At 35.0% G+C, this 11,350-nt stretch overlaps 2 protein-coding genes across 2 annotated transcripts; both read right to left on the bottom strand.

The window, feature by feature from the left end:
- Positions 1-484: 484 nt before the first annotated feature.
- On the bottom strand, positions 485-1,871 carry LOC146881529 (uncharacterized). The gene is made up of 3 exons (XM_085669222.1): positions 1,563-1,871; positions 1,389-1,473; positions 485-1,312 (listed from the first exon to the last, which is right to left on the bottom strand). Exons 1-3 carry the CDS (start codon positions 1,865-1,867, stop codon positions 485-487), a joined length of 1,218 nt encoding a protein of 405 aa, XP_085525348.1. The 5' UTR covers positions 1,868-1,871.
- A 253-nt stretch (positions 1,872-2,124) lies between these two features.
- On the bottom strand, positions 2,125-6,104 carry LOC146881528 (uncharacterized). Its single transcript, XM_085669221.1, has 4 exons — positions 6,075-6,104; positions 5,809-5,991; positions 5,588-5,699; positions 2,125-4,070 (listed from the first exon to the last, which is right to left on the bottom strand). Exons 1-4 carry the CDS (start codon positions 6,102-6,104, stop codon positions 2,125-2,127), a joined length of 2,271 nt encoding a protein of 756 aa, XP_085525347.1.
- Between the last annotated feature and the right edge of the window lie 5,246 nt (positions 6,105-11,350).

The raw sequence follows: 11,350 nt of genomic DNA, 5'->3' as shown, positions 1-11,350 counted from the left end.
AGAGGAGGTGGTGTGGGTACCATAACAACAGGTGGTGTGGGTACCATAAGAGGAGGTGTTATGGGTACCATAACAACAGGTGGTGTGGGTACCATTATAGGAGGTGGTGTGGGTTCAACTGCAGGAACAGATGGGGAAGGTAATGGTATGGGTGCAAGACCTACAGAGGTTAACTATAAGGCTGCACTATGTGTGTCAGCAAGAGTGGATGGACTGGATGTGGATGGTCTTACAGGAGGAACTTTTATCAGGTAGCGTGGCCTTTTTGGTGCCCTTTTTATTTTTGGTTTTGCTACCTCTTTCCCCTTGCCAGGACTAGGTGGACCCCCGGATGACATTGTGCACTATTTTCAACAAATACTATTAGAATAAATAAACGATGAATATTAATGTCCAATTATACATACAAATATTAAAAAGTAAAAGGTCATGTTACAACTACACAACAACAATGGCACACAATACAAATTATAAATATTAAAAATTAATCATCATCACGGTCATCGTTCATGACTTCATAATTTTCATCATCATCATCATCGTTGTCTTCTTCTTCTTCCTCTTCTTCTTCTTCTTCTTCTTCCTCTTCTTCTTCTTCTTCTTCTTCTTCTTCTTCTTCTTCTTCTTCTTCTTCTTCTTCTTCTTCTTCTTCTTCTTCTTCTTCTTCTTCTTCTTCTTCTTCTTCTTCTTCTTCATCTTCTTCCAATTCTTCACCATCCCCACCAAGGTCATGCAATATAGAGACACCTTCAACTTCAATTATTTGATGGGCATGTGACATTTCATCAACTTGATAGGGAATATCCTCTTCCACCTCATTTGACTCAACATGACCCCTAGGCTTTGTTTGTATTGCAACACACCAACCACGTTTGTTGATATTCCGAAATGCTGGATACGGGACATAGTAAACTTGTTTAACATTATTTGCTAGAATGAATGGATCAAATGGTGGGTATCTTAAATTGATTTGAAGTTCAACAGTATTATACGTAGGATGTACTCTTGTACCATTTTTAGAAGGATCAAACCATTCACAATAAAAAAAAACAACTTTCTTTGGATAAGTAGAGGTGTTGTACTCTAGCTCATATATTTTATGAATTATTCCATAGAAATCATCATAACCACCCTCTGTGAGGCCCTTCACGTACACACCACAATTAATTGTCTTCTTCCCGTTCGACCAGGCATTAGTGTGGAATTTGTATCCATTGACAAAGTATGTGTGCCACTCCTTCACGCATCTCATGGGTTGGTTTGCCAAATCCCTTAACTCTTGATTTCTAACACATAATGGCTCGTTGTAAACCTAAAAATTGTGTGAAAATTGAAAGTTTAGTCAAGTTTAGCAACAAAGGTTCTTGAACTAAGAAGACTGCACTTACTTGGTTTCTAAACCAATGAGGAAAATTTGAGTATATGTTGGTAGAAGACGTTGCTTGAGGTATTTGCTCAGCTACAAGGAATGAGCTGTCAAAGGAAGATTAACAATACGGTGAATACAAATAGCTTAAAAGGAATTTACCGTTTAGGTTGTACACAATGGGATTAGAACTTACTCAAGGTACGGTTTAACTTCAGTGCAATTAATTAACACATGCACTTGAGCAGAGTTGAATTCAGCATCAGTTAACCAATAAGTGCACTCCTTGCCTGCGTGACGACTGACTTGTTTAAACACCGATAATGTTGACTTAGATGTTTGACTTTGCCATTGTGTTTCATTCCTACGATTTTTCGGGCACAACGTGAAGTTTTGAAAATAGTGAGAGCAAAAGTATGTGGTCTCACGATGCAAGTAAGTTGCACAAATGGATCCTTCTACTCTGGCTTTGTTTTTTACAGAACGCTTTGATTCCCCCATAAATCTTTACAAATAAAAAATGTGCACACTAGAATTGAACAAGAGAATAAGAGTTCAAAGTTCAAACAATTAAGTAATCATATTACCTTTCAAATGGATACATCCACCTATATTGTACTGGTCCGCCAACCATGTTTCATATGGAAGATGAATAGGGAGATGCTCCATTGAATCAAAGAATCCTGGAGGAAATATTCTTTCCAATTTGCAAATAATAAGAGGAATATTTTCCTCCAGTTTTTGTAATGAATCCTCCTTTAGTGTCGTTGAGCACAAGTCTTTGAAGAACTGACTAATTTCTTTAGAGGATTTAACACATGTATCGGCAACGAGCTGAACGCAATAGGGAGTAATGTCTCCATGAATACATGACAATCATGACTCTTCATACCATGAATACTACCCTTTTCAATATCAGCACATCTTGCCAAGTTTGAAGAATAACCATCTAGCATTCTAAGCTCCTTGATCCAACGACAAACTATTTTAGCTTCATCTTTTGTCATCGTATAATTTGCTTTTGGCTTGAGCCACTTCCTATCGCCCTGTGACTTCAACTGCAAGTCTTTGCGCTGACAATATAAACAAATATCTCTTCTTGCTTTGTCATTATCTTTTGTCTTACCACTAACATTCATCACTGTGTTGAAGATGTTGTCAAAGAAATTCTTTTTTATATGCATGACATCAAGATTATGTCTTAGCAAGTTATCTTTCCAATATGGAAGATCCCAAAAGATACTTTTTTTAGTCCAATTATGCCACTCTCCAAACCCATCGATCCTTGTGAGACCACTTTCAATCACTTTTGAAAAATGTTTGACTCTTCTCCAAAGTTGTGATGGAGTCAACCTCGGAGGTGGCCTATCCGTTTCAACTTCCCCTTTGCGAAATGCCCTACTGTTTCTCCTAAATGGATGGTCACTTGGTAAGAACCGACGATGACAATCAAACCAACAACTTTTCTGACCATAATTCAATGTGAATGACTTAATATGCTCCATACAATGCGGATAGGCTAATCTACCATGTGTGCTCCAACCGGATAACATCCCATATGCATGGAAGTCATTAATAGTCCACATCAAAGCTGCCCTCATTAGGAAATTTTGCTTCCTTGAGACATCATATGTCCAAATACCACTCCACAACTTATTCAAATCATCAATCAAAGGCTCCAGATAAACATCTATCGATGCCTTTGGATTAGATGGACCTGGTATTATACACGTCAGAAACATATAAGGCTTAGTCATACACATCTCAGGTGGAAGATTGTAAGAAGTAACAATCACAAGCCAACAAGAATAGGGTGATGACGATGCTTGGATGTACGGATTAAATCCATCTGAACAGAGACCAAGTCGAACGTTACGGGGATCATTGGCGAAGGAAGGATGCTTTCGATCAAAGTGCTTCCAAGCTTGTCCATCAGATGGATGACGTAGCATGCCTTCTATTTTGTTCTCATCATGCCATGTCATATGTTGTGCTGTTTGCATTGAAGCAAACATTCTTTGTAGTCTTGGAATTATAGGCAAGTAGAACATGGACTTCAATGGAATTGGTTTTTTTTGCCTCTGGCCTCCATGGAGTATACGATATCGAGGGTGTCCACAAAATTTGCATTGGAGCAAAGATGCATCATTTTTTCCATTATCATTGTCATAGAAAAGCATACAACCGTTCATACAACAATCAATCTTCTTAGACTCCAATCCCAACTTTGAAACTAATCTTTTTGCTTCATAATAATTCTTGGGCAAAGAATTATTTGGTGGTGTTAGATCTAAAATGAGTTTTGCAATGTTGTCCAATGCTTGCTTGGGAATGTTCCAGTTGGATTTGAGGGACAAAAGTCTGATGCATACTGATAATTTAGACTTTGTAACCCCTTCAAATACAGGTTCATCGACCTCTGCTAATAAATTGTAAAATCTCTGAGTGAAGTCATTTGGAGACTCTTCTAAATGACTCTCGTCTACTTCTTCAAATGAATCATGTTGGCCAAGAGCATTACTCAACATCTCTTGCATATACATAATTTGATTCATCTTAGAGGTATGATCCACCGTGCTTGAACTAGGTAAATGTGTGTCATGTTCACCCGAATAAACAGAGGGCACTTCTTCACCGTGAAATGTCCAAATCCAGTAATCTGGCATGAACCCTTTTTTGTATAAATGAACTTTAACTTCCTCATCTTTCAAAATATGAGTACATTCGCACTTAACGCAGGGACATCTAATCCTTCCCTCAAGAGCATAATATTTATATTGTCGAGCAATCTGAATAAACTGTTCAACTCCTATCACAAAAGTTTCCTTCAAGCCTCTCCTACCACTATAACATCGGTCATACACCTAACGACGGTGGCTAGGAACTTCACCCATGTGCTGTGAGAAGGCAAACAATGACAGTGTTACTTTTGTGGTAGTCAAAGAGCATGGAGCTTAAGTAATAAACCTATTATTACTTAAGTCCAACATGAAAGGAAACCTCTGATTACCAATTTCTATTTCGTATCTTACAAAGCTTAAATGGTAAGATACATTATAACATAAGAGGGACAAAGTGCATAACTAATCACAATGAGAGGAAATTGAGGAAAGAGGTTTAAATTGATAAAAATTGTGTACAAATCGGAGCTAGTATACGAAATTTTTAGCACTTAGTATTAATTGTAGTCTTATTTGAGTGTTTTAAACTTTTAAAAAGTAGTATACATATTAGAAGTTGAGTTTTATCTAGAATGTAGAACATAAGTTTATCCATAGCTTTATTTTACCACTTTAAACTAGGTACATAGAATTACCTTAGTTAGTAAATCAAGTGCATTAAATTATGTCTGCTTTTCATTCATTTAGGTGAATAAAACACTAACTTGTATTGCAAACTTGTGTGCACGATAAAACATTCTAAATAGTGGTTGAAAGTTGATTGGAAATCTGAATTCGTGGCATCTAGCAGTTACATACAAAGATGAAGCAAAATTTAACAGCTTTTGTAGAATAGAAGTTTGACTTTAGGGTTGACTTTCAAATATGAAGGCTAGATTGGTGATTCAAGAGTTGGAAGTGCTCAAGAACACTAAAAGGGATTGGAATACAATGAAAGTGTTATGAAATTAGCACTCATTCCACCAAACATAGTTAGTTTAGTTAGCTTTTGGTAATGACTCTTGGGTATTTTTAACTAGAGTAGGTAGTTGACACTACGTGTGTTATTGGTTGTATAAAACACTCAAAACAAAAAACAAATCATCAACTTAACAGTTCACACTAGCTTTAACACACAAACCAAAGACATCAAAGCTTCTTTGAAACAATAATTAAGTTCAGAGCTCATGACCGTGATGCACATGACCCAAAAACAACCACAACAAATCATTCATAAACAGTCAAACAACGATCACCCAACAAACACAAGCTAAACACGGTTAATCTCAGAATTTATGAACAAAACACAACTTTGGCAGTGAGTAGAATTATTGACCAAACTTGCGTGTGCATATTTGAATTGAAAATGCAGAACAGTTCAAGATGCATTTGATGCATCTGGATGACATCCACTTTAATTGCATATAATAGAAAACCAAAATCAATTTCAGGCATGCCCACACTGAATTCATTAAGGCAGATTGAATTGATGCAATGCTGTGAATGCTACACAATTTCAGGCATGACCACACTCAATTCATTCTCAGACATTGCCACTTACCTTCCTCCACGATGCAACCACAAAAAACAGCAGCCTCTGGATCCCTCGCAGCCCTGGACATGCGAACACCCAGCCTCCCACCGAGGTGATTCACAGTTCTGATGTGCAGCACCTACAAAACACTTTATGATTCAGACGTGATGGATTGGATGGCGAAAGAAGAAGAAAAACACTCACCGTCGATGTGTCGGCGTGAGGCTTGAAGCGGCGACAACGATTACCGATCGAGAGGAGACGACACGAGCAGCGTTGCGGGCGTTGGCACCGGTGACACCGTCGTCGTAATCGGATTGGCCGGCGAGCTCCTTCCAGGCGGGGCGAAATGGCGTCGTGAGATGGTGGGGCGAGGGATTGGAGAGATTGGGGAGAGGGAAATCGCAAAAATTGATTTTGGGGGAGAGAGTCTGATATGTTTAAGTTTTTCTCGACTGACATACCGAAGGATTTACCGACAGAATTAAAGGTCGAAAAAAATTAACAGTCTTACCAAAGGATTTATAGACAGCGGTGCGACCATCCTCTAGCAGTGTTCACCCTTCACGCATCCATCTGCACCTTCGAGTTAGAAAGCGTGAACCAGATCGAAGAAGAAAACACGAAGCTTCCTCGCGCAACCTCCATTACAGCAGCGAGAGCTTCACGCACTTGGACCAGCACCGCATCTGCACTGCATTATTCAACACAGATCTGTGCCTCCACCACCGCGCCTTCGTCGCCGGAAAACGGCAGCTGCAGCCGTCATCACGTAGTAGCTTTGTTGGAGAAGAGTGTGAGAGTGAAACCCTAATTCTGGAGAGAGAATGAGCTGCCACATGTCAGTTTGCTATTGCACAGTTAAACTGGTCAAACCTGGTCAAACAGTCAACTCTGGTCAAATATTCAAATCTGGTCAAAGACTGGTCAAACAAGAGGGGTTTAACTGCAAATATTGATATTTTTGGATGTCTACAAAATTTGGACTATATGATTAAAAATGGCTTATTGAGTAAATTAATGCAAATATTATTTGGTGATAATTTATCAGATATCTTTAAATAATTAATTTATTTAATTATATCATAAATTATTAACCAACTATATTTGTCAAATAGTCTATATCTCTCCAAATACCTTTGAATATTTATCTTTATCTTTATTTTAAAAGATATTTGAGAGATTTTAGCAACAGAAAAGCCTAGTTCAAGTTCTATATAAAGAGACTAAGGGGGAAGCAGAAAGAGACAAGCTCGGCACTTCGGAATTTAGGAACCCTTAGGGGGACCTAATTTCTTTCTCTCTCTCCATTCTTCTATTTTTATTTTGCATTCATGGAGTTCTAAACTTCTTGGGTTGATTCCATTGTAATTTCTTAATTGGATTCTGAGGTTAGATCAATTAATTTCTTTGTTCTTTTTATTATTGTTGAGGTTTTAATTCATCTATGTCTTTTATCTTTGAATCACATAAAAAGTAATGATTTTAAATCTATATGCATGTTGATCATATGAGTCCAAGGGTTTTTAAATTGAATTGAGACTTTGCTTTGATTTTATTTAGAAACTTTCATGTGATTAAATGAGTTTTTACCAATAATTGAAACTTTACTTTGATTAAAGGTATTTACTCTAACTAAAATTAATTGAGACTTTACTTTGATTAATAAAGCTTTTTATTTGGTGAGAACATAAAAGAATAGACATGATTAGGCATAGTAAATTTGATTGAGACTGTACTTTGGTTGAATTTACTGTGGATAATCTAAAAGTTCTCACTTTTAATTGAGACTGTACTTTGGTTAAAAGTGAGAACGCCAACAAATTAATTGAGACTTTACATTGATTAATTTGTAAATCTATAACAATAATTAATTGAGCAATAATCTTTAGATAACCGATGATGAATCTATTTTGAAAAAGCAATGGAATCAATCTATTTTCTTTACTATTGTTTTTATTTCTTTTTATCTTTTAAATTTTATTTCTATCTTTGTTTATCTTAATCCCCTATATTTATTTTATTTGACTAACTCATTTGTATAGTTTTATAAGAACTAATTTGTTAAAAATCAATTCCGTGTTCGTTGGGAGACGACTTAGGGTTACTTTACCCTTTCTATTTTGTTGACTATTATCTTAGCAATACTGAAGTTGTTATAGTTTAATAGTATTAATTTGAACGCGCCAAAGACAACGTTATCAAATTTGGCGTCGTTGCCGGGGAAAACGGTTAAAATTTTTATCATTTTAGTTCTTTTTTTTTTCTTTTGATTTTATTTTTTGTTTATCACTAACATTTTTTTTATCTCAATTTTTTTTTCTAACATTTATTTTATTTTCTTTAGTTTTTTTTAGTTATTTTATTTTATTTATTTTTTTAAGCATAACTTTTGTTTGAGGATTTTTGTTCAGAAATTTGTGAAACTAGTTGGGAAACACTTTGGCTAAGGAAAGACAAGGTACTTAAGTTGTCCACTGAGACGCACCTCTCTTTCCTAGAAGTCTAGTCAACAAGGTTTCAACTTATTTCTTTTAAGAAAACCTCTTTCAAAAATGAAAAATAATTTTTCATACGAAAGTAATCAACATTGTAGTTATTGTTGTATTTATAATAATTATTTAAGTGATGTAAGTTATTGTTTTATTTATTTTAAATTTTGATATTATATGTAATGTTGAGAATATATGTATATAATTAAGTGGTGCGTATTAATACAAGGAAAAGTAATTGGCTTCTTGGTTGGAGAGTAAATATGGGCGTGTAGGTACTCGAGTTCTATCCTAGCCGTGTTCATTTAGTGGTATTAATTATTTTATTATTCAAGTATGGCGGATGCACAATATTTGTTTATATTTTATTCATGCATATTATACTATGAGAAAGCATATAACGTGGTGGTGGATTGTACTTGTTCAGTGCATTCATGACTAGGTTCAAAACTAGCTTCACAAGATTTCATTTTTAATGTTCTTTGTTTTCTTTAGAAACTTGAAAACCAGTTAAGATTTTGGTTTGTTTTTATTTTTAGTTTTTTATTAAAATCTTAATTGAAAAGATTTAATTTTAAAATATTAATAGAAAAGATTAAAGATGTTAATTATAGATGAAAAATATAAGATTTTGAAAAAAGGAGATAAAACACTTTAGGGTTTCTAAAAGGTGGGAGAGGAGGTGGATGAGAGGAGAAAACGAGAGTTTAACAGTAGAAAGAGAGGAACCGTGGAATAGATTACAGGAGAAAGAATTGGAGGTTGCTAACAAGGTAGGGGAAGCCAACCTTGCTTTCTTCTATTGTTTTTTTGTTGTTTGCTTGATGAATGAAACTTGAAAAACATGGATGTCTAGTGTAGGGGAAGCTGAGTTTGCTTTCTGTGTTATTTGAAGCTTTACCTTATTTCTTCTCTTTATTTTGTTGATTGGTGCCTGAGGTTTTAATGAATATACTTGATATATCCTTCTTCTTTTTCATGACATACATGTGTGATTGTTTTCTCTTCATTCACGCTGCTGGTGCAAGTTTGTTTGCATGAGATTAACTCTTCTACCTCTTCTTTTTGATTTACGTGAATGTGGTGCATAATTATTAGCTTTCCTCTTTCTTCTTTTTGATATCATGCGTATTGATGTGGGTGAAGTACATGATTTTATATTTCAATGAGACCAAGGATTGATGGAACACTGGCTTGTACATGAGCTATTTATTTTGGTGCAGCCACCTTTCCTTTTCTTTATCTCGTTTTGAGGCGCTATCCATTTTTTTGCACTGCACTCGTTTTGTAAAATGAAGGTTCCTACTTCGTTAATCGTTGGATCGATCTGAAATTTTAACAGCTAATCCTTAACACATAGTTCTTGACTTGGACCGGTCGGATCTTGAATCGGAGCTCTATAGTGAAAGCAGTTTTTATCGCAAGATCATTGTAGTTGGGTTGTTGACAACATTGACCTTTGTTGTTTGTTTGGTGCATAACTTTCTCTATAGTTATTCAATTAAGTTGGTTATTGTTGCATTTGATTCTTGATTCAATCATCTTTAATTTTAATATAAATACATAATTTTTGGAGTTTTACACAATCCACAACTTTATTTCTAAAATCCAAAATTTTTTATATATTGTGGTTGAATGAATGTCACTCGTTGAGTTTATTGTATGAATGTATTATTTGATAAGTTGATGTGTTTATGTTATGGTTTATTTCCCATGCATGGTGTGTTGGTGAGTACTTTGTTGGCAATATGTAATTCTCATGTGTTACATGTTGAGAGTGTTTTGCCTTGCTTGAAAGCTCTTGGTGGAATTTAATGAAGATTTTAGATGAATGTGATGCTATGTTTGGTTTAGTATGATTGTTTGGATTTTGGGTTTGTGTGTTCAAACCAAGGATGGATTGTGATCATAAAGTTTTCGTGTTAATTGAATGCAAAATTGAGTATTATTTGACATGTTTTATTTATGAATTTCTTTTATGAATATCATTGTTTGTGGTTAGCTTACCCCTATTTGTTTGTGTATTTGTTGTATGTGCGATGATCGTATAACATGTGTGTTATACGGGAGCAGATGATAATGCAGATGCTTTTGGCATGGAGTAGATCGACGAGAGGCTGGGGTGGACTCGGGAGTTTCTATAAGTTATTTAGTTGTTATAAATCAGATACTACAAATTATGTAATTTTCTTTTGTACGCAAGTGTTATTTGAATTTTTAGACAAAGTGATGTTTTGAACTATGTAATTTAAATTAAAATATAAGTTTTTTAATTAATACATTTTTAATGATAATACTTTTTCCGCCAAACGTGTTCATTTTCTAACTATCCGTGACATCCCAAAATTTGGGGTGTTACATCTACAATAAAGCATGCACTAATCATAAACAAACCATTTAATGTTACGTGTGGTAGGCACCAAAAAGCTTTAAGAAAGAGAAACTATGCACCAAAAAGCTTTTAGTTGCACTGTAAAATAAATGACCCTTTGCATGCTTTGGTTTCTTTAGCAATCAAACCAAAACTTGATGTAAAACAAAAGAAAAACCATAAGCTTTAAAGAATGAAAGCGAATAAGAAGAACAACAAAAACTACCCCTAAAATATTCCACTACAATATACTTATCAAACATGACTTTAAAACCTTTATAACAAAGTTGGCTTATACTTATCAAATTGTGCTTTAGCCCTTCTACCAGTAGCACGTTCTTGATGTTGAAAGAAGATCCATTGCTTATGCTCCATTTCCAAGTATTCTCCTTTTGTTGTTATCTCTATAAGTCATAAGTCCTTCCTCCTTTTTGAACTCCAACTTTGCAAACTTGGTCTTGTCACTTGTCATGTGTCTCAAACAACCATTATCAAGGTACCACAAATCTTTCTTCTCACTTTTTATGACATGCAAAACTAATTTGTATTACTTGGTACCCTTTGATAGGTTAGGTCGATCATGGTTACACCTTTCTAGATCCTTTTGGGATCCATTTCATAACCCCTTTAGGAACATCATACTTTTTAGCATAACAGTTCTTAATAACATGACCTTTCTTCATACAATAGTTGCAAGAGATGAATGACATAACATTTGACTTACTTTTTGAAAAGAAACTAGAGAACTTACTTTTTCAAATTCTTTCTGTTAAGTAAACAAGAAGGTATTAGTGAAATAGGGTCATGATTATAATTTTATGGGAATGAAATGAAAGTGTTGCTTACATGGGTCCTCCTTTCATCAATATACTCGTTGGATCCTTTACGAAGATGGGTTTGTTGAAATACCTCATCAATGTGCATATG

Source organism: Vigna unguiculata, chromosome 11 (genome assembly GCF_037176805.1).
Source record: "Vigna unguiculata cultivar grain cowpea cultivar isolate G323 ecotype 2 chromosome 11, ASM3717680v1, whole genome shotgun sequence".
Classification (NCBI taxonomy): domain Eukaryota; kingdom Viridiplantae; phylum Streptophyta; class Magnoliopsida; order Fabales; family Fabaceae; genus Vigna; species Vigna unguiculata.
The sequence above is the reverse complement of the archived record's forward strand: the minus strand, read 5'-3'. Positions and strand labels throughout refer to the sequence as shown.

Excerpts from the sequence above, each read along its gene's own strand:
- LOC146881528 (XM_085669221.1), bottom strand. The coding sequence starts at position 6,104 with ATGGTCGCACCGCTGTCTATAAATCCTTTG. Across the intron at positions 5,700-5,808 it reads GTGTCGTCTCCTCTCGATCG|GTGCTGCACATCAGAACTGT; the intron begins GTAATCGTTGTC and ends AGTGTTTTGTAG. Across the intron at positions 4,071-5,587 it reads TGGTTGCATCGTGGAGGAAG|ATGAGGAAGTTAAAGTTCAT; the intron begins GTAAGTGGCAAT and ends ATATTTTGAAAG.
- LOC146881529 (XM_085669222.1), bottom strand. The coding sequence starts at position 1,867 with ATGGGGGAATCAAAGCGTTCTGTAAAAAACAAAGCCAGAGTAGAAGGA. Across the intron at positions 1,474-1,562 it reads GAAGTTAAACCGTACCTTGA|CTCATTCCTTGTAGCTGAGC; the intron begins GTAAGTTCTAAT and ends TTCCTTTGACAG. Across the intron at positions 1,313-1,388 it reads CTCATTGGTTTAGAAACCAA|GTTTACAACGAGCCATTATG; the intron begins GTAAGTGCAGTC and ends CACAATTTTTAG.